Source organism: Diachasma alloeum, unplaced genomic scaffold (genome assembly GCF_001412515.2).
Source record: "Diachasma alloeum isolate Michigan unplaced genomic scaffold, Dall2.0 Dall_scaffold_01086, whole genome shotgun sequence".
Classification (NCBI taxonomy): Eukaryota; Metazoa; Arthropoda; class Insecta; order Hymenoptera; family Braconidae; genus Diachasma; species Diachasma alloeum.
This window is the reverse complement of record NW_021681197.1, coordinates 68,237-89,161: the sequence shown is the minus strand read 5'-3', so window position 1 is coordinate 89,161 and position 20,925 is coordinate 68,237. Positions and strand designations below refer to the sequence as shown.

The window sequence follows — 20,925 nt, the reverse complement described above, 5'->3', positions numbered from 1 at the left end:
ACAGAATTATTCTTGGTTTTTTTTCTCAATGAATGTGCCAAAAGTAATTGTATTCCTGCAATAAAAATTCATTATTTAATGCTTTCTGTACTAAAGAAATGTTTGAAAAAATCCACCAGCGCACAGATCACTCACATAATTTATTTATTGGCGGATTTATTCAACTGCTCTCGGTGATTTTGCACTGATGCAGAGGTTTTTAACAGCCAACGCCACTTCCCTTTCCGCGTGGGACAAGTTTTCTGGATTTTTCAGCTCGGGTCTGATGATAATTTGACTCCTCACTCGTTCTAGTGTCACTGACAGTGGCATTTTCAAGATCGCGTTCCAATTGGTTTCATTGAAATTCGTCAGGAACTGGAAGAGAAAATTATCGATAATTCATTAATTGAAGAATTAACGATTCCAACAGTTCTTTAATTATTATTATTTAATAATAATTGAAGAATTGAAGCTTCGATGAATGAATAGCAGTGCACCTGATCGAACGCTGTATCGTCGATATGGAACATGACGTAAGTAAGGGGTTTGGAAGGATTGAATACGTCACTCGAGTCCGTAAAATCGTCGAATGCTTCTTTTCCCTCCTTCAAGTTTTTTAGTACCCAATCTGAGGCTCTCAACAGGTATTCATGCACCACCTGTTGGAATCATCAATGTTACATACGAAAAAATACGAAAAAAACAGAAAAATCTAGCGAATTCATTCGAAAATTCTATTGAACTCTCTATTATTTTTTGACCAATTCTATTAAAAAAACAGTTTCTAATTTTTCTGGTTGTTTTTATAAATGAAAATAGAAGAAGAAAAATAGAGATCAATAAATTAATATTCACGAATTTCTGTAGAAGATCTCTGAATAGAAAAAGTTGTCTAAAAAGATGAATTTCAATTGCTTTCTACAGAATAGTAATTTCCAATAAGAAAAAACACGAAGTAAAGCTGCCGAATTCGTCATTAGAATCGTCCAAACCCAAATAAAATTTTCACCCGAAATTTACCTTTAAAGATCGACGTCCGATCTCAGTAAACAACAACTGATCGACATAAGTTTCCTTCCACGAAAATACAGTGTCTAATTTTTTCAATCTAGGACTCGGATCTTCCTTTTCAATCCTAACGAAATAAAGAAGAAATAGAAGATCATTATCATCATCAGGTTATTCTCCACTCCCATTGGAAATAAATTGATACCATTTATGAATGAGTCCCAAAAGCGCCTGAATCTGATCGGTATGTTTGTTGTCCTCATCAATACTGCAGAGTGCCTCAGCCAGAGCAGTGGCTGACGCACACCTGTCGCACGGGTCAAACGAGAATGATTCCGAAACACTCCGGGGCGTCTCCTGAATATCGGTTTTGTCCGGTGGTTCGGGGCCCCGGAGAGAGACTTGAAAGAGGGATGAGTACAATGCAGCGCAGAATATTTGTACCAGCACAGAGCCTCCTATAGGGTGACAGTGCGCTGGAATACTCTGGTTCATGGCATTCCCTGCTCTCAAGATACCGATCGGGGCACACACGAAGAGTTCCGTTATGCAGGCGAGGGATAGCGACATTGCCTGATAGATACTCGCTCCAGTCTGGAGAAAAATGCGAGCCACAACGAATTATTATTTCGAAATTCATATAACGCGCCTCGAACCCCGAGTGGAAATTCTGTTCAGGTCTTGATCAGAAACTGATCAAGTCCGATCCGAAATTCTGATCAGACATGTTACGCCTCCACGTTGTTTTTCCTACCGTCATTAGGCATTAATTAAATTTAATTTTTTTGAGAGAAAAAATTAGTAACTTCCTAGCCGGGAATCGAACCCGGGACCTCCCAATGTCGCGTCGGGTGCTCTTACTTTTTTTTTCATGGTTTTTATTAATTAACAATCAATATTTACATATTTACATAACTTAAAAACTAGAATCAAAAAACTTTTATGCAAAATATTTTCACACGATTGTGTAAACTTATGGTCCATTAGTGACTCTCAGGTTTAATTTTATATTTATAAATTTGATTTCATAACATTTTTTTTTGAAGTGCAATTAACAATGCTAGTAATAAATGAATGTGTAAACATAATAATGTGCTTAAAAAATTTTTTTTTTTATTTTTGCTGTATGTGAAAAAAAAAGCACAGCAGGGTATGCGCATCGGGTGCTCTTACCATTTGAGCTACCAGGACACTTACGAATTTCATTCTCAAATTGACTCATACCCGAGTGGAAATTCTGTTCAGGTCTCGATCAGAAACTGATCAAGTCCGATCCGAAATTCTGATCAGGCATGTTACGCCTCTACCTTATGTTTTTCCACTAGGGAACGTTCTAAGGCATTCACAGGGGTCATAAAAAATATAGTAATGTGGCCGAATAATCGCCCTGAAACAGAATAAGAAAGAAAATAAATAAAGAAATGTAAAAATTCAGGAGAACCTTGACAGCCTCCAAAAGAGTTTCCACAACTGGCTCCATCATTTCCCTGAGCGGTGCAAGCAACGCATTAAGCCACGGGGGTCTCGATTGATTCCAGACCTGAAGCCCGATAATTAATTGATTAAATCATAATACCTATCGTTTACAAAATAATCGAATCACCTGTTGTCGGTCGAGATAATTGGACCAGTTGACGTCCTGCTTCAGGCCGGGTATTATTACATCGATTGGATCCATCGGAGTGTTAACTGACACGTACATGAGACTGTACAGGCACATTGTTGCTGGGAAATTCGAGGTATTTTTGTGGTCACCGGCGCAGAGAAATCCGCCACACTCCGATGAACTGCCCTTCGGGGCTTTCCTCTTTAGGTCGTCGGTTTCCCTCATATCGATGCATTGACGAATTAATGTTGTTAATAGCATTCTTGCTACTGTGCAATTTCTCATGGATAAAACCTTGGGAATGAGGGAGAATTAATGAGTGGCCCGACATTTTTTCCCGCCATTTTTTCCTCTAAAACTCATGCTAGCACTATTTTTCCCCTTTATTTTCCTCCCACGTCCCTTCATGAATTTTATTTACAAAAAAAAAAGTATTGAATATTTAATTTCGTCTCCTATGTCTGAGGTTCTACGTATTGCTAATGTCCTTTGTTGTAAAACTGTAAAATTTATTGTAAATCCGTAAATTAATGATAACTAGCGAGTGGGGAATGACTGGGAAATGAAAATATGTTAAAATAATGCGAGTTCGTCGTATAATTTTCTGGATTGTTTGATCTTAGTGATGTTTATTATTATAATAAACTATTAATATTAATATTATTAATAGAAATTAAATATTGAATAATTTTCTCTATGGAAATGATTGATTGGGGTAATGGGAGGAAAATGGAAGGGGGAAAAACTACGAGGAAAATTCGGGGGAGAAAATGTCGGGAAATTTTTTTCGGGGAAGAAAAAATTCGAGTTAATTTTTCCATTATTTTCCTTTCTGTTTTCGTTACTTTGAGGAGTTGAGTCCAATTGGGCTGGGGCTGTGACCTCAGAACGTTGACTTGCAGAATGAGTTTTTGATCCTCAGACAATTGACAAACTCCGTCTTTGAAGGTGGAATTTCCGAAGAGTTTTGGAGCTGCGATGAGCAACCAGGGAGAGGGTCCGCTGCGCTTCTCCACCATTGCAATCTTCTCTAATCCATTTCTGCAGATCTGAACATCACGAGGGCTTCATTAAAAAAACGTATGACTGTGGATAATCGCAGGAAAATAATCAGAAGAATCGAGAGATTCACGTGCTTGATAAAGTAGCTTAAGTGGCGTCCCCCGTAGAAGAAGACAAACGAGAAGTTCCCCGCATTTGGCGTGTATATCTCTCATCACGATTGATAATTTATTAGTACGTGTGGCGATGAGTTCGTCCCCGTCATCGCACGCTGACAATGCGAGATACGAAGTGCAACTCAAAACGTTGAAAGCGTCCGCCCAGAATTGCTCGGATCTCTGGAGACTTGGTCGGCCCTTTCGAATTAAAATTCGTACAAATGATAATTTAAAAAATTCACTTTCTTCTTTCGACTGAAAAACTCGGATTCTGATGCACGTACGTGAATAAATCGGGCGACGATAATCGTAAGTGACTCGTTGAGCATTCCGGCGAAAATTCTTTGTGCCATTTTCGGTGAGACCGTGCTCCAGAGGTCTGCCTTTGTTCCTATTGGGTTCAAAAGACATTTTTAATCGCTTGTGATGGGCTCAATTAGACTCTCATGACTCGTTTTTCGAGGAAATAAATAATTTAAAATACGATAGTGCATTCGAGTTAATGGAGAATCAGTAGCGAAGTTGTTAAATGACTTGTGGACTTAGCTTTTAGCAGTTTTAGAGGAATATCTCTGAATCTAAGGGAAATAGCGGAATTCTTGTAATAACCTTTTTTGTAGCTCTCAATTCGCTCTACAAAAAAGGTTGTAACGAAAATTTCGCTATCTGCCTTAGATTCCGAGATATCCATTAAAAACTGACTACTAGTCAAAATCGACTTCAGTTGAGTTTTTTAAGGAATATCTCCGAATCTAAGGGAGATAGCGGAATTCTTGTAATGACCTTTTTTGTAGCTCTCAATTCGCTCTACAAAAAAGGTCGTAACGAAAATTTCGCCATCTGCCTTAGATTCCGAGATATCCATTAAAAACTGACTACTAGTCAAAATCGACTTCAGTTGAGTTTTTTAAGGAATATCTCCGAATCTAAGGGAGATAGCGGAATTCTTGTAATGACCTTTTTTGTAGCTCTCAATTCGCTCTACAAAAAAGGTCGTAACGAAAATTTCGCCATCTGCCTTAGATTCCGAGATATCCATTAAAAACTGACTACTAGTCAAAATCGACTTCAGTTGAGTTTTTTAAGGAATATCTCCGAATCTAAGGGAGATAGCGGAATTCTTGTAATGACCTTTTTTGTAGCTCTCAATTCGCTCTACAAAAAAGGTCGTAACGAAAATTTCGCCATCTGCCTTAGATTCCGAGATATCCATTAAAAACTGACTACTAGTCAAAATCGACTTCAGTTGAGTTTTTTAAGGAATATCTCCGAATCTAAGGGAGATAGCGGAATTCTTGTAATGACCTTTTTTGTAGCTCTCAATTCGCTCTACAAAAAAGGTTATGCCGAAAATGTCGCTATCTGCCCTAGATTCCGAGATATTCATCAAAAACTAACCATCGATCGAAAAACCATCGTCTAGTGATCAACCAACGATCGATCGGCCGTTGACCGCGTGAACAAGTCCAGCGCCTATTGAATCGGAGCTATCAATCGATCCGCCAGGGCGATATCGAAATGAAGGTAATTACCCTGCATATATAGCCACCACATCTGAATAATGAAGGAGGATCTCTCTTTCTCGAAGAAGTATTTCTCACTCTGCCAGCTGAGCGAGTCGGCTTCATTCAGGATATAGAGAGATATTAAACGACAGTGAAGATCGAGGAGGCGTTCACCCACTGCCTCTGCCATTTCCTGGTATGATTTGTAAAATTCATAGAGCTTTTCACTTGATTGCTTCGGGATTTTGGCTTTCGACTGTTGATTGTAACACCAGAGGCAGTTTCTCACGAGCGCAGCTGCACCGAGAGTCGCAGTTAGCACCGCGAGGTCAGCGTGGTCGAGGGATTCTTGAATCAGCGCATGTAAATGTTCTGCAAATGGTTTTTTAAATTATTGGTATTTTAGGGGACAGCCATATCCATTAATTGTAATTACTGTTAAATTATTAAGTCGTCAGTTAATTAATATCACTTTAAAATCTGAATTATTTATTGATCGGTAATTTAGTTCGGAAGATTGACGACTATTGGGATAATCGGAAATCCCTTATAAGGAATTTAGGATTATGTAATTGATAGAAAATTTATAGCTCCACTTTCTTAAATATTTAATTCATCATCAGTTGGAAATTTAGATTATCAATTATTTTACTATTTTTAAATTTTGATTAGTTAATTAAAACTTGATCAACGCACGTCGGAAATTCTTTTTCTATTGAAAACCATTTTCGATTTGGTCGAGAGGAAAATGAAAATAAAAGTTTTGATAAATTATTTTCATGTTTACCGATGAATAATTGCGACGTATCGACCACCAGGAGGATAAATTCAGAGGGTGGTGTTTTTTTAATGACCTCTTCGCCCTCGACACTCGTCGCCATTGGCTCCGTAGACACGCAAAGTCCCGAGGGATATCTGAATGCAATAAAAAATTCCGCCTCCCACCATTTAACGATTTTTATCGCGGCAAATGATGCGTGACGTGGAAAATCCAGTTTTCCACCGCTCACCCTTCCACACAGTGATTCTCGGAGAACTGTTTGCTTCGCCTTCGTTAGAACAACCAACGATTTATCATACGGCGGTCTGATTGCTGCAAGTCAATCTCAATTTCATTAAAGATTTATTTACCTGATAATATTGCATGTCCCTCTGCAATAAAATTCTAACTCTGTCCACCAGGTTTCCATCTTCCATAATCTCATCCATGATTATCTATAATTAATTACCGAAAAGATAATCAAATTGAATGATAAGGGTTTTAGGGTACCCGGAAAATTAATCCGCGGAAGAATGTTGAACAGGTGTGAAATTATGAAAAAAAAATTTTTATTGTCATTTTACATCGGTTGAGGATATTGCGCTGCTGATCAAGACTTTAAAAATGGTTAGATCTCACTATTCTAGCCGACCGGGATTTAAACTCGGAAGCTTGAATGAAAAAAAAAATGAAGAAAAATTTTATTGAAAAAATTAAGAAATATAAATAAACATGAAACGCCAAAGTCGACTTATTAAACATAAATCAAGCAAGAATGGAGCTAGCTAAGATAGAGAGTGTTGAGAGACTATGGTGAAAAGAAATTGAAATATCAAATAATTTTATTTCAATTTCAAACAGACATTTAAATAAACAGTATTTGATTATTTTCAAATAGTATTTCGTCTTACTGAACCATTTGGAACAGTATTTCCATTTGATTTTCATAAAATAAAGCCCAGCTCTGCCATTTATTTATCTACAAAATAATTTATTTCTTGTTCTCTCTACTGTAAGCACATTTTTCAATGAATGCAGTCTTTTCGTTAGCTACAAGTGATATTTCATCGTCAAGAAGCTGATGCAGTGATTTTCCATCGTGCTTGTATATCCATGTGCCATTCGTGAAATCATACCGCTTTGGTCCTGACTTTGGCGATGACAACCAGATCTGCTTATTCGGTGTTTGGCGATTAATCACGTAAGTCCCCACTTTGTCGCCGAATTTTATCGTCAACACTCCATCCTGAAGCATCAATATCAAGTATTTCAACATTTTTATTGATTTTAACATTTTATCATTGATTAATAAGACAACGAGGAAAATAGAAAATAAGGATTTTCCCCTCTTTAATCGAATCACTCACTCCATAATTGACGTCTGCATCAGGAAGATGTTCAGCGCGTTCAACAATCTCGTCAAAATACTCAGCTAAAGAGTCCAAGGTATCATCTGATATTTTTTCAAACTGCACACTATCTAATTCCCTTGAAAAAATGAGTTGATAAGAAGAAAAAAAATTATCACTATTTTAAAAATCAGTAGAAATTGCTCGATATGAATTTTCCATTTTTTTCGCTTCGCCTTAATAAAATAATAATAATTAATAATAATAACAATAATTAATAATAATAATTAATAATTATAATAATAACTTTAAAATAATTTCATTAAAAAAATCAGACAAAAAAAGTTGTGAAATTTGGGCTGAGAATTTCTATAAAAAATTGAATTCTATTGATTTTTTCTAAAAAATATTTTATAATTCTCGAAAAATAATAGAAAATTCAAAATCACTGGTGCAGTACTCACGACTCTACGGTATTTGCTGGAGTAACTTGAAACGAGTTTTCGTTAACAACAGATCTGTGATATCTGTTAATATTTCCCCTGATACTCTTTATCGGGGCATTATTACTTCGATGAAGACTGGAATAACCTCTGATTTCCCCACGTGAACTCGTCCCTCGATTTATTATCCACTCTAATGAATTAATTCCCTGAAAAATGGGAGATAATCTCTTGAACTTCACTGTTCTAGATGCAGTCGACAACATATTGATCTATTTCCTTGAGAACTTATTTCCCATCGATCAAACAACTTGTAAATAATGAGAATAGAAGTATCAGCAGTGTTTTGAAGCCGATGCGCATGATTGTGACGCAAGAACCGGCGGGAAATCCCCGATCTTCGAAAATTCGTCATTCAAATGGCGTGAGAAATTAGTCGAGCGAGTGCAGTGGACGGAGAAAGTTGCATTTAACATCTAACGGGATAAATTGACAACAATAACAACAACAACAATAATAATAATAATAATAATAATAATAATAATAATTTAGTCATGTTAATTAAATTTTTCGAGTTTTCGTTGGTGATTTTCCTTCTGAATAGAAGTCACGGATTTTCCATTTCAACTTTGGGTAATATATTTTTCATAATTTTAATTTGCGATGTGGTCGCGTAATTTTAGTATTACAGTATTATTAATCTGATATTTCGCCGTGACAGATGAATTGGGGGTCGACTATTCAAGATTACAAAACGTTGATAGCAGTATTACTGATGACGCAACTCCGGATGAATTGAAACATGGACACGAGATAATCCGCGGAAAGAGATGCGAGAAGAGTGTGACAGTGTTCAATGGCAAGCATGCGGCATGCCAGGGTGATATCATCTTCGAGGAGGAGTTCAATGAGAAAGTCACGGGGGATTCCCCGGACGGCGACGCCCTGAGACAGGATAATTTCAACTTGTTGAACTCGTCTCTGTGGAGTAGAGAAGTGAAAATTCCTCAGCAGCCAGTGAGTTCCAAGATTTTTGCACGAGAATTTTCTCCGTCCCGTTCATTTGCGAGACGTTGACGAGATCGTAATTTCATTTTTTCAGGATTATGGATTTTGTGTCTATCACAAGCTGGGAAAGAACATAAAAATTGATAATGGAGTGCTGAGAATCGTGCCGACGCTGTTGGAGGATGAGTTTGGCGAGAATATCGTGTATTTCGGGAGTCTTCAGTTAGCGGAGTAATATTCCAAATGATTTATTAATTAATTCAGCAGCGAAGTGGTAAAACGGTCAAGTGGGCCCATCTCCCAGTTGAGTTTTTGAGGAATATTTCCGAATCTAACGGAGATAGCGAAATTTTCGTAATTACGTTTGTTGTAGCTCTCAATCGGCTCTACAAAAAAGGTGATAACAAAAATTTTGTTATCTCCCTTAGATTCCGAGATATTTATTAAAAACTAGTCAGTAGTCAAAATTGACTTGTACCTTTTTACCAGTTCGCTACTGAATTTATTTAATATTCATTGCGCACATTTAGATACCGAAGCGGAAAAAGGGTTCAAGTATCGAAAATTCGGATGAGAGCCAAGTCGACTTGAACCGTTTTACCGCTGCGCTACCGATTTTATTAATCACTTTATCTTTCAGTTGTGACGGACTTGTCCAGGAATGCTACCGGAATGCGACATCTTACAACATTCTGCCGCCAATAATTTCCGCGCGCCTGACGACAAAGAACACCTTGAATTTTCGTTACGGAAAAATTGAAGTCAGAGCGAAATTCCCCAAGGGCGATTGGCTCATCCCGGAGATGATGATCCAGGGGATGAACGCCGGTCACAAAGCGAGAATAACTTTGGGGATGGCCAGAGGCAATGACAACTTCCAAACGAGCGACGACTCCCGCGCAGATTTTAGCTCGAGACTACTGGAATTCGAAGTCAAGGGCGCGGCTCCCGCGAAACTAACGAAATTGAAGAATTTCGGATTTTGGAATGACGAGTTTCACGTTTACAGGACAATCTGGACCGAGAGGGGATTCACTTTCGAAGTCGATAACGAAAGAGTAGGCGAGATACCTCATCCCCACAGCGAAGACAACACGGATTCCCCTAAAGACGTGAGAATAATTCGGCAGCGAAGCGGTCACACGGTTTAAGCCGATTTTGGCTATTGGCCAGTTTTCAATGAATACCTCGAAGTCTGAGGCAGATAGCAAAATTTTTGTTATAACCTTTTTTGTAGCACTCAGTTCGCTCTACAAAAAAGGTTATTATAGAAATTCCGCTATCTCCCTTAGATTCGGAAATATTTCAGGAAAACTCAAGACTAAATTGACTTAAGCCGTTCGCCACTAAATTTTTTAGTAACGAATTCACGGAATTTTGCGAGGGTAAAGACGAAAATTATTTTGCTTCCAGTTCTATCTAACGTTCGGCTTAGGCGTAGGTGGGATGCAGGCATTCCCCGACAACACAAGAAGCGGTAATTACGAAAAACCTTGGAGGAACGTTGAAGCGAAGGTCAGTGATGAATTTTTCGCCTCGATATCTTGGAACTCAATCTAAATACCGAAGTATTCGTGGAGATTTACAGCTCAGGGTTTTCTGCTTCTTTCACGCAGGCTATGCTCCGTTTTTGGCAGGCCAAGGACCAGTGGCTACCGACCTGGCGTCTCGGTACGAAACACTCAGCGGCACTTGAAATTGACTACGTGAAAATATCTGCTGTTTAATTTTTTTTTTCATCCTCGAGGGACTGCGAATTCCGGGGACGAGAGGGGCAAAGTAAACTGTTGTGTCAAGTCCTCTCATGATTTATCCAACCGTTTGTCTTTATCATTTTAAAAGAACTCATTCCAGCCAATTTACAAAAAAGATTTAAATATTCTCATCAAAATACAAAAATAGTGTGATATTTTGTGTATTTGATTTTCAATTATCTAAATAATCGTCAATCTTCCTGCCTAAATTATTGGTTAATAGAATATTAACAAATGTGAATGTACAAATTAATGGTTAATTTAATATTTAAAATTTTAAGGTTTATGTTAAAAATTGAACTTGACAATTTAACGGTAATTAGGATTGATGAATATGGCTATCCCTGTGAACAAACAAGAATGACAAAAAAAAACACGAAGTTAAAAAAAAATCAAGTCCTCTCTTTTCCCCACATTTAAATGCCGAACTCGATGACGAAGTGGAAGAAGGAATAATACATCTGCAGTCGAAGTAACCATTTCCCTTTGGGCATGAGTGACTCTCGAGTAGATCCGAAGGAAGGGATAATTTTATTTGACCGCTAATCCGTGAAACCGGTTCCCAAGGTGTCCATGTATCAGGGATCTCTGCAGATCCGTTATGATATATTATTAGACCTTTTGCCGGATGGATTGTAACAGAAAGTACTATTCACCGATTTATTATTTATTTCTCTCGCCTCCATTCATCATGCCAGCCTTGGCATCTCACGTTATTATCAAAAACATTGGAACGAAGGCCACAAATTCAATTCCAGCACTCGGATTCCTTCGATAGAAGTCAAGTTCCCCCTTTTCATTTTTCAATTTATTTTATTTTTATTTTCTCGTTTGCGGGTTTTACTGTTGAGAAAAAATTACAAACGATCGACGAATTACGACCGCTGCTGTGAGCATCGGGGAGTCCTTCGAGAGGGGCCGAAAGACTCCAGTCATTCAGTCATAGTCGATTCTTTGAGTCGAGAAGAAGAAAACTCGCCTCCTCGTTTTTTCAATTTTTCATGATTTTTCGAAACTATTTTGTTGATTTCTTTCATTCGCATGTGACGAGAAAATGGACAAGTTATCAATGATGAAAGCCAGTCATTTGGGATTTGTTTTCATGATTTTTTACTCGGTTAATTGCCAGGAGAATAGTTTACCACTTGCAGGTAAGATTAAAAATGAATTCAGTAGCGAAGCGGTAAAACGATTTGAGTTTTCGACGAATATCTCCGAATCTGAGGGAGATAGAGAAATTTTCGTAATGACGTTTTTTGTAGAGCGAGTTGAGTGCTACAGAAAAGGTTTTGTCGAAAATTTTGATATCTCCCTTAGTTTCCGAGATATTCATTGAAAACTTTTAATTTTTTAAAAAATATTCATAACTCATCAGAAAGGGAAAGAATTAACAAGTGAATTTACTTCACGATTGAGACGTGAGAATTTTGTGAATATGTGAAGTGAAAATATTTGGCGAAACTTCGCATGTACGATAAATTAACGAAAATTGTTCTATTATTTCTCCAATTTTCCCCTGATTTTAAGCCTGTAAAAATTATTCTAGGACAAGATTACATCCTCCGAAGCTGTATCTCAACAGCAGAATTGGTGAGGACCCATCGAAAGGCGGGAGCTGCTGATAAAATGATATCAACAAATAATGTAGCAGAAGCCAGTGGATTGCACGAGAGTTTCCCACCTTCGAAGGGAATTACGAATCCCAGTGGACGAGAAAAGCGGCGAAAGATCGAAGATACTCCTTTGAGCACCCTCAACATCCGCAGGGCAAGCAAAAGCCAGCCTCCCCTACCTTTCATGGGAAAATTAATCTTCCCAGAGGTTTCAACAGCCAGAACTCGTCAGCAGAAACGCCAGAGAGAGTCCGAAATCATCATTATCAAACCAAAAGATTGAAACTTAGTGTCTCATTTTCTTCGTGAATATTGTTTTTAATTCTTACAAAGTATCTATTAATTAATAATGATGGTTGTACTTCTTTTTGTAAATTAGAAAATTAACTGGGGGGTTTACTAACGGTCTCTGGCAACCTCTGAATCTCCACCTGGAAATAAAAATAAACGAGCCATTTGATGACAATAATAGGGAGTTATTTTGATGTTGTATGAGAGGAAAATGAAGTATGAGACCGTAGGGGCTAATTATTTGTGCATACAACCAATTTTTATCCATCTTGACTTGTCCCATTTTGCTCTCCCCGTCGCATTTCATTCTCCTCTATAAAAAAATTGAGTATTTTCCCCACCCTCCCCCTTCAATATTTAAAATTATCAACAGATTTTTCACCTTTGTTACTTTCATCGCAACTCCCTCCGGCAAATTTCTCTGCAAATACTCGAGAAATGTGTCTGCAGTGGATTCTGTCAGCCTGAAGAAGTCCAGATATCTGTAGTAAGTCCTCATTTCATACTGGACTCGATGTTTTTTGTGAACGAAAGCAGATTTGAGGACTGTCCAGCGTTCAAAATGGTGTTTCTTAGGTGCGGAGCTGCAAGAGAATGAAAATTAATACGAAACGAAATTAAAGAATTCACAAGAATGACAGTTCAAGGGTGTTATTTTAATTCTTTTGGGCCATGTTCAGGTCAGAAGCAGTAACCAAACACAAAAAATATAACTAGTTCGTAAAAAAATAATAAAAAATAAAAAATAATAAAATGATGATTAATAAAAAATATTAATGATGATTAATATTTTATTGTTTATTAATAATAAATAATAAAAATAGTTTCTATAAAACAACTAGTTCGTAATTGCAGTACGTTTCGAAAGCACAATATTATATTTCGAGGCCTTACTCACTTTCTACCAACGGTTATTCCCAAATGTTTAGCAGCTTCTGTCGAGAACGTTCCATAACTCGTGAGGACTTCACGGTCATTCCCTCGGACTTCAATTTCAATTTTTTTGTATAATTTGTCCAGTCGGGGCTGACGAACAAACGAAGCAGTAAACAAAAATTATAAGTTTATTTGGTAACGAAGGGGGGGGGGGCAAAATGGAAACTTTTGAATGGTTTTTTATCGAAAAAAATATCCCATTTCTTTGCAAAAAATTTTAAAGTACCCATTTTGCCCCACTCTAGCAATTTGATGACTTACAGGTTCCTGCACAGGTTCAGGAACTGTTGATAAAAACCTTTGGGCAATTTGTAATGAGTTTCCTTGGTATTTTGGTAGTATTGCTTGCCTCAAAAAAGAAAAGGTCTGAAAAACACGAATTAATAAACATCACTGCAATGTTATAGTCGAGGGGTGGGGTAAAATGGGCACTTTTGACTTTTTAATAAATGTTTATCACTCAGAAAGAGATTTATCAATAGAGTTCAGTTAAGGCTCGTCAGAAAGAGAAAGAATGGTTTTCTTTAAAAAAAATATTTCATTTTATCTACAATTCATTATCAACATTTGAAAAAAAGTCAATAATGTCCATTTTGAAGAATGATGGAAGTAAATTGACACTTACTTTTAACAACGACATGATATATTTTAATTACTCTGTAACCCTCAGTAAATGGAAAAAACTGAAAAATTCTGAAGAAATTACTTCATCTCCTGAATCTCTTCTCTTCGAGGTTATCCTCTGGTCTTTTCAGCTTTCAGGTTACGTTGTCATTCGGCGGAAGTGCTGAAACGACCCTCCAGAGGGATATTTCAAACTGCAGAAGAAGTAATTCGAACGTTCCACAACATTTTTCCTGTTTTGAGAGGATCTGTCGCTGTGAAATGTCTACCTCGAAGAAAGGACCAACTCCAGATGATCAGAAAATAAAAGAGCAGGGAAATAAATCGTTGGATGAATTATCCAGTGATTACGCTGGGAAATCAGTGGAGTTGGAATTGATTAGAGAAGTTTCTGAAGCAATGGAGAAGAGATTAGAGGGACGAAAGAAAGATTTTGTTGAGGAAAAAGAGAAATTGGTAATTTACTCTCTCTATTTAATTATTAATAACGAATTTGTGTCAATTTTCTCAATTATTTCGCATTTTTTGTTGCATCAGGAAAATATTCACCAGCAAATCTGGGGCTCGATCGATGCATTTTGCGACTCCATCTGGAAGTTTTCAGCAGATCACGATGTTCCTGGTGTCATCAATAATTACCTGGACAGACCCTCGAGGATATCCTCCAAGAAAGCAGTAGAAGACCCAGAGAAAATTCAGTACCTGAATTATCAGATCAGCCTTCTCACCGAGGAAATCAAGACCCTTCGAGAAAACATCGAGGCACTTGACTCGGAAAAGAAATCCGCAGAGTTAAAAGTGCTTGACGATAAAAAACCGAAATTTCCACTTCAAGAATCTCAAAATAATAATCAGGAATCGATGAATTTCTCAATGAATAGAAAAAAAGTTGCTTTTCAGGATGAGAAGAAAATTCCTGAACTCCCACAACCACTGGAGTTTGAAAATTCTCCAGAAATGAGAGAAGAGTGTCAAAAAATTGAGCTAAAACCCAAAAGTTCAACATTTTCGGTGAAGAGAAAGAGCAAAATCTGCGAAAATTTCGAGAGAAATCTCTGGACTAAATAAATGAAATGAAATAAATGCAAAAATCTGCATCTGCTCATTACATTTTGTGTATTTAGAAATATTTATACAGTAATATTCATCTCTTATTTATATTGATTTCATTTTTTTCAATATACACTGAATTACATTAACATTACATTTCCATTAAAATTATACAGACATTGTTGTGTCGCCAGTTGGGGCTCATCAACAGGATTATAATTCAGGAAACATGGCTTTCACCACGTGATCATTCAAGACCATTTTTCAACATCATTGTAATATTCATCCATTTGGAGTTTTTGTTAAATTAATATGACAACAATTAACAACCGAATGTAAATGGCACAACTCAATGGACTTTTGCATTTTTCCACAATTGGAAACATCTATCGTGCATTATTCTGTCTATGGTATCATGAACATGTAACTTGTGGTACCATTTGAAGAATTAAGGAGACACTTGTAAGATCCATCAAAAACCAAAGACAAGAATATTTGTCCATCCCCTTCCGCCTTAAATTGCAAATTCAAAAATTCAATTCTGTCAATTTACAGTGTGAAAAATATGAAAAAATCCGAAGAATAAAAGGCAGAACCCTTAAAATTGAACCTTAGTTACTGATTTATTCAATCGAATGCTGATTAATTCGCACTGCGAAGACTGCAAAAATAATAGCTAAAATGTTAATTCGAGAAAAATCATCTGAAATAAACCATTTAACTGATCCATTCAGCAGGGGAATAATGAATTATCTCCTCGAGAAATTCCTCACAATTGGGGACGAAAGACACTAGGGGAGGGTAGGGCAAAATGGGATACCATGATTTTGCACATGTTAGAGCAATCGATTATCGTCATTTGGTTCACGGGGCAAAATGGGATAGTTGAAAATTCGAAAAACACTGAAAATTGTTATTAATGTATATAGAGGTCTAAAATTCCACTGAAAAAAATTAATATTACCGCTTTTGTTTTCAACAGTTCTTTTATCAATATCTGGAAGATCAGCGGAGATACGACCATTTTACACGGATTCTGATCCATAAATTCTCATAAATTTCCTAGAAGAAGTTCTATACTAAGATTTCATATTTATTTCATATCTCAAAAACGATTGGAAAAGCTCATTAAACCTTTAGTCTATCACTTGATCACTGGTATCACCTCTGCTTATTAGTTGTGTGATATTACGGCACGTTTCATCACTAAAATTCATCACAGCGCTGCTCATCACATGAGAAACTCCTCACAGCATTATTCATTATATAAATAATATTTTTTCTAATCAATCAATTCTACATATAAATTCAATTTCTAATGGTGAGTAGTTGCCCGAAATGGCAATCAATATATTGATTATGGTGTTTTGTGACGAATCAGTTGATTCATTTAATTCAATAATTTCTTGAAAGATGTGTGTTTATATCGTTCCACATGTTTTTGATACTATTTTTATGTTGAGCCAAACGTGTTGGCAATTGGTAATGTATTTAAAAATGTTATGTTATAACTGTGATGAATAGATTTGTGATGAATTGTGTCATAATAAAATGGAATGATGAATTGTGCCATAATAAGAAGTGGTGGAACCCTGATCACTGAGTTTCGTGCACTCATTATCCGTTTTTAATAAATTATTTTCCCACATTTTTAAGAAATTTCTAATTTTTTGTGCAAAATTGGACTATCCCGCTTTCCCCGCCCTATCCTCCCCTAAACCTCGACACATTTTTCCCGTCTCATTCTCTTCCATAATATCTCACTCTCATTATATATATATATCTATAATATATTTCTCCTCCATTTTAAGTTTCTCCATCTCAATATCTCCTAACTTTAGAAGGTAAGGCTCGTTTTAGTCAACAATTTTAATTACGATTTTTTCTTCACCTTTTCATTTATTTCAGCGTGATCAACGATTTATTTAAAATGCAGGTACATATAGAAAAATGGCTTGCATCATCGTATAACAAAATATTTGTCTTGAAGCTAGTGTAACGGCTAGTGTTATTTAGTTATTTCAATTGTATTTTTTATTTCTCCATTTTCTCATCAAATTATTCAAAGAGTCCCTCATCCCTTGAATTCCGTGATATTTTTTGAATTAATCTCACTATTCAATTGCTGTCAATAGTTGCCTCCGTGCATCAATTCATTATTCTAATCCTTAATATGATGTAACATTGACATAATTTACTTGCATCTCCGATCTGCGCCACGATGTAGACTACGTTTCTCATGAAGGGAATATTAATTTGCGTCGATTATCCAAATAAACGAAAAGTTCACTTGAACACACGAAAACGTATAATAACGCGTAATTGTTGTATTTCGGCAGAATCTTGTTGTACAGTTGTGAAGAATTGATAGAAAGCTCCAGAGGTGCAACAAAATGACAAAAAGAATCCACGAGGATTGGAGAATTCTCGATGATTGATATTCTAATCGAATCTCTTCCAATTGATGAGAGATAAGTGAAGTTAATATTTCTACAGATAACTGCGTTTCACGCAGGACGGTGCTGATGGCTCGATGATTTTAATCAATTGAAAATCATTTCTCACATTGAAACACGTACTTGGCACCATGAGAGGAGTTTATTATTTAAAACCACAGTCCTTCGATAAAAAGTTGATTATATTTTTCATTAAAAGCCAGATGTTTTCTTTCCATTTTAATTTGACCAATTTGTCGTCATCCCGAAAAATTGTTCCCTGGGAAAATTGTTTCTCATCATTGCAATTGCAATTCGACGAAGGGCAAGATGGATAAAAATTTGTTGTATGCACAAACAACTCGTCAAATGTTCAAAAAAAATTTTTTCTCGACAAAGACTGTCCCATTCTGCCCCTCAATTATTTCATTAAAATTGCTGTGACTTCACCTCACGAAGTGACATGATATTTTTTTCTAAATTTTCTGGGAATTCCTGTTTTTAGGAGCATTTACCCGATAAAAATTTCCCCTAGAGCCCAAAATACCGATCGCACCAGGAAAAAAAAACATTCTGGCTAATGAATCCTGAGATCGAGTGTAATCTGAAAATCGTGAGAATTAACGCATACTGCACCTGCACCTGACAACCCCACGACTGCGTCCACAGTTAGCACAAACAAAAAATTGCCCCTCTATTGAATAAAAAAACTGCTCGTGATAAAGGCTTCGAGGAAGAATCACAGCTCTACCACGGACACGGAGTCCTTGTCCCTCGCCCTCCTCTTGCAGAACGTCCCCCAAAACTCGGTGACAATCCCGCAACACCTCATGGCAATCCACCTGCAGCCGCGTGTCCCATTCTCCTCGAAGTCCTCCCTTTATTACATAGACCTGTAGGGCCCCTGCATCTTAAGAAACTGAATAACAAAGGACGGACCCCCAGCAACAATTTCCGGAGGTATCTTGGACAGCGGACAATTCTCAATGCTCATAATACTCAAATTCGTACAAAGTGCCAGTTCAAACGGCAAATTGTGCAGATTAGCGTTATCATTAACGTAGAGTGAGTCGAGATTCTCGAGTGTGCCAATCTCCTCGGGCAGATAATTGAGATTATTCTCACCGACACTCAAATGCGTCAGATTCAACAGATGCCCAATGGCGCGTGGCAGTGAGGTGACCTGATTTGACTGGAGAATGAGCTTCTGGAGATCCCTCAGAAAGCCAATTTCATTCGGCAACGACTCGATCTTGTTCTCCTCGAGATCCAGAACCCTGAGCTTCCTGAGGCTGCCGATGCTCGCTGGTATCCGCTTGAGTAGATTGTTGGAAAGTATGAGAATCTCGAGGTTCTGAAGACACTGAATGTCGTCCGGAATTTTTGTGAGCTGGTTAGTCCCGAGGTTGAGCTCGACCATGTTAACCCAGGTGCCAATGTCGAGGGGTAGAGCAGTCAGCTGATTCTCCTTCATATTGAGCTTGGTGAGGTTCTTGGCCCTCGAGAAAATGCCGTAGGGGATTTTGTCGATCTGATTGTGCTCCATATTCAGCGAGTCGACATTGGTGAACTGGGAGGGCCCCCCCGAGGGGTAAGCGGAGAATGAGTTTCTGGAGAGGGTGATAGTCGTCAGGTCTGAGAGTGAGGAGAGCAGCCCCTCAGGCAGCACCGAGACCTGATTCCCCTCGACGCTGAACTCATCCATCAGCTTGCAGTTGGCCAATGACTTGGGAATGCAAGACAGCCTGTTGTACCTGAGCCCCAGCCTCGTCACCGCCACGAGATTGCCGATTGTCTCTGGAATGTCCAGCAGCTCGTTGTGCTGGAGGTCCAGCGTCGACAGCTGGACGCAGTTGCCTATCTCCTCGGGGAGGTGCTCCAGGTGGTTGTGGGAAACGTCGAAAGTTATGAGGTTAACGAGCTTGCCGATCCCCGCGGGGAGGGACTTGATCTTGTTCTCCCTGAGGCTCAGCATCGTGAGGTTCGTCAAATTTCGGATATTGTCGCAGACGTACCTCACCCGGTTGAACCGCAGGAACAGGGTGGTGAGGGCGGTGAGCTTGTAAACGACCTCCGGTATCTCGTTCAGCTTGTTGTGCCTCAGGTCCAGGACCTTCAGGGAGCGCAGGTTCTCCAGGGAGTCCGGCAGGCTCGTCAGCGAGTTCTCACTGAGCGCCAGGGTCTTCAGGTTCGTCAGGAAGCCAATCTCCACTGGGAGTGTCACCAATTTATTCCCGTAGAGATAGAATTCCTGTAAATTCGTCAGCTCTCGAACTGAACCCGGCAGATTTGTGATGCTCGACTTGCTGAGGTCCAGTCGTGTCACGCACTCGTCCCGACACCTGATGAACTCCTTGGCGACGTCCAGGTCCGCCTGAATGGGCTTGCACTTCTTCGCTGTGGGCTTCGGCTTGTTGGACTCTGGATGCTTAACTGTCACCGTTTTTTTTGTGTCACCTGACGGGCCTATCGACGCTGTCGACAGCTTCTTCTCCTTGTGGGGGTCCTTGGTGAGGACCTCCACCACTGACTCCGGCATTTCGCTTGCCGAGGAACAGGTCGTCAGACCGCAGCCCTCCAAGTACTCGGGGATGTCCTGCTCTTTCATGTAGTAGGGCGACAGGTGATCCTGGGGGGACGCTCTGTCCGATTTGCCCTCGGACAGGCACACTGATGTTATAGTACCCACACCCGCACGGTGTTTACTCGTTTTTTTCATAATACGAGGACAACCGGGGGGAGGGGGGGATCGACATTCGTCGGGGCGGGGGAGGGGACTGGGCTCGACAATTTTTTATTTTCAATTTTATCGGAGAGATTGAGGCATTTTACCGAGGGTGAGCTTTTTTGCTGAGAATTTTTATTTGGATTGCACTTGCCTTGAATTTCGTCGGATTAATTGGAGTCAATTTCAGCTCTTCTTCTCGTTAATAATTGCAACGGTCACGTTTGTCTGCGAGGAGTAATCGCGATCCTCTTGTTTATTTTTATTTGGCACACAAGAACTTTTACTGCTTTTCACAATCAGCGAAGCTCGGTTGTTCCTATCAGATTGCACTTTGTTTTTCGTTACTGTCACGCACTGGCCTACAAGGAAAATAATTCACTCACGACATTCCCCTAACCCTCAGCCCTTCCTACTATCCCTCAGCAGTCACTGATAACACTTAATGGTTAATTATTTTAATTGATTCATCAAATTGTTGAGACTCGACGTATTGACATTATCGGTGATTTAACACTCGAGGCGCAAACGCGGCCGCGTAACTTGCTCCTCTCTCTCCTTCTCTCTCTGTCGCCACTTTTATTTCTATTTCGTCCCCAGAAAATTAGTCTTGTGTGGTTAAATGTCCAGGACCAGCCGCGGACGTCAGTGTCAATGAGCTGAAGGGATTCTCTCG

At 38.5% G+C, this 20,925-nt stretch overlaps 7 protein-coding genes across 7 annotated transcripts; 3 read left to right on the top strand and 4 right to left on the bottom strand.

The window, feature by feature from the left end:
• Positions 1 to 25: 25 nt before the first annotated feature.
• On the bottom strand, positions 26 to 6,470 carry LOC107045817. The gene is made up of 13 exons (XM_015268191.1): positions 6,393 to 6,470; positions 6,049 to 6,310; positions 5,289 to 5,633; positions 4,041 to 4,147; positions 3,733 to 3,954; positions 3,442 to 3,645; positions 2,594 to 2,890; positions 2,432 to 2,530; positions 1,196 to 1,584; positions 1,003 to 1,117; positions 480 to 641; positions 136 to 357; positions 26 to 55 (listed from the first exon to the last, which is right to left on the bottom strand). Exons 1-12 carry the CDS (start codon positions 6,468 to 6,470, stop codon positions 157 to 159), a joined length of 2,481 nt encoding a protein of 826 aa, XP_015123677.1. The 3' UTR covers positions 26 to 55; positions 136 to 156.
• A 103-nt stretch (positions 6,471 to 6,573) lies between these two features.
• LOC107045816 (frataxin homolog, mitochondrial) lies at positions 6,574 to 9,111 on the bottom strand. Its single transcript, XM_015268189.2, has 3 exons — positions 7,835 to 9,111; positions 7,389 to 7,509; positions 6,574 to 7,267 (listed from the first exon to the last, which is right to left on the bottom strand). The coding sequence occupies exons 1-3, from the start codon at positions 8,077 to 8,079 to the stop codon at positions 7,013 to 7,015; spliced, it is 621 nt and encodes a 206-aa protein (XP_015123675.1). The 5' UTR covers positions 8,080 to 9,111; the 3' UTR covers positions 6,574 to 7,012.
• On the top strand, positions 7,799 to 10,879 carry LOC107045815 (beta-1,3-glucan-binding protein). The gene is made up of 6 exons (XM_015268188.2): positions 7,799 to 8,446; positions 8,535 to 8,830; positions 8,916 to 9,052; positions 9,462 to 9,933; positions 10,235 to 10,336; positions 10,438 to 10,879. Exons 1-6 carry the CDS (start codon positions 8,368 to 8,370, stop codon positions 10,546 to 10,548), a joined length of 1,197 nt encoding a protein of 398 aa, XP_015123674.1. The 5' UTR covers positions 7,799 to 8,367; the 3' UTR covers positions 10,549 to 10,879.
• A 754-nt stretch (positions 10,880 to 11,633) lies between these two features.
• Positions 11,634 to 12,611, top strand: LOC107045814. Its single transcript, XM_015268187.2, has 2 exons — positions 11,634 to 11,726; positions 12,122 to 12,611. Exons 1-2 carry the CDS (start codon positions 11,645 to 11,647, stop codon positions 12,469 to 12,471), a joined length of 432 nt encoding a protein of 143 aa, XP_015123673.2. The 5' UTR covers positions 11,634 to 11,644; the 3' UTR covers positions 12,472 to 12,611.
• Positions 11,934 to 14,920, bottom strand: LOC107045812 (28S ribosomal protein S10, mitochondrial). The gene is made up of 5 exons (XM_015268186.2): positions 14,041 to 14,920; positions 13,677 to 13,781; positions 13,378 to 13,505; positions 12,862 to 13,063; positions 11,934 to 12,619 (listed from the first exon to the last, which is right to left on the bottom strand). Exons 1-5 carry the CDS (start codon positions 14,053 to 14,055, stop codon positions 12,572 to 12,574), a joined length of 498 nt encoding a protein of 165 aa, XP_015123672.1. The 5' UTR covers positions 14,056 to 14,920; the 3' UTR covers positions 11,934 to 12,571.
• Positions 14,301 to 15,107, top strand: LOC107045811. Its single transcript, XM_029126659.1, has 2 exons — positions 14,301 to 14,495; positions 14,577 to 15,107. Exons 1-2 carry the CDS (start codon positions 14,301 to 14,303, stop codon positions 15,105 to 15,107), a joined length of 726 nt encoding a protein of 241 aa, XP_028982492.1.
• A 23-nt stretch (positions 15,108 to 15,130) lies between these two features.
• LOC107045810 (leucine-rich repeat protein soc-2 homolog) lies at positions 15,131 to 20,392 on the bottom strand. The gene has a single exon (XM_015268184.1). The coding sequence runs from the start codon at positions 20,241 to 20,243 to the stop codon at positions 18,408 to 18,410; it is 1,836 nt and encodes a 611-aa protein (XP_015123670.1). The 5' UTR covers positions 20,244 to 20,392; the 3' UTR covers positions 15,131 to 18,407.
• Positions 20,393 to 20,925: the final 533 nt, after the last annotated feature.

Coding starts and splice junctions, on each gene's coding strand:
- LOC107045817 (XM_015268191.1), bottom strand. CDS start 6,470: ATGGATGAGATTATGGAAGATGGAAACCTGGTGGACAGAGTTAGAATT. Junction 2,891..3,441: donor ATTGGACTCAACTCCTCAAA/GTAACGAAAACA, acceptor CTCATTCCCAAG/GTTTTATCCATGAGAAATTG. Junction 358..479: donor ACGATACAGCGTTCGATCAG/GTGCACTGCTAT, acceptor TTTCTCTTCCAG/TTCCTGACGAATTTCAATGA.
- LOC107045816 (XM_015268189.2), bottom strand. CDS start 8,079: ATGTTGTCGACTGCATCTAGAACAGTGAAGTTCAAGAGATTATCTCCC. Junction 7,510..7,834: donor CCAGCAAATACCGTAGAGTC/GTGAGTACTGCA, acceptor CATTTTTTCAAG/GGAATTAGATAGTGTGCAGT. Junction 7,268..7,388: donor ATGCAGACGTCAATTATGGA/GTGAGTGATTCG, acceptor TTGATGCTTCAG/GATGGAGTGTTGACGATAAA.
- LOC107045815 (XM_015268188.2), top strand. CDS start 8,368: ATGTTAATTAAATTTTTCGAGTTTTCGTTGGTGATTTTCCTTCTGAAT. Junction 8,831..8,915: donor TGAAAATTCCTCAGCAGCCA/GTGAGTTCCAAG, acceptor TCATTTTTTCAG/GATTATGGATTTTGTGTCTA. Junction 10,337..10,437: donor GGAGGAACGTTGAAGCGAAG/GTCAGTGATGAA, acceptor TCTTTCACGCAG/GCTATGCTCCGTTTTTGGCA.
- LOC107045814 (XM_015268187.2), top strand. CDS start 11,645: ATGATGAAAGCCAGTCATTTGGGATTTGTTTTCATGATTTTTTACTCG. Junction 11,727..12,121: donor GAATAGTTTACCACTTGCAG/GTAAGATTAAAA, acceptor AAATTATTCTAG/GACAAGATTACATCCTCCGA.
- LOC107045812 (XM_015268186.2), bottom strand. Junction 13,506..13,676: donor CTGAACCTGTGCAGGAACCT/GTAAGTCATCAA, acceptor TTTGTTCGTCAG/CCCCGACTGGACAAATTATA. Junction 12,620..12,861: donor TTGCGATGAAAGTAACAAAG/GTGAAAAATCTG, acceptor TTTTATTTCCAG/GTGGAGATTCAGAGGTTGCC.
- LOC107045811 (XM_029126659.1), top strand. CDS start 14,301: ATGTCTACCTCGAAGAAAGGACCAACTCCAGATGATCAGAAAATAAAA. Junction 14,496..14,576: donor TTGAGGAAAAAGAGAAATTG/GTAATTTACTCT, acceptor TTGTTGCATCAG/GAAAATATTCACCAGCAAAT.
- LOC107045810 (XM_015268184.1), bottom strand. CDS start 20,243: ATGAAAAAAACGAGTAAACACCGTGCGGGTGTGGGTACTATAACATCA.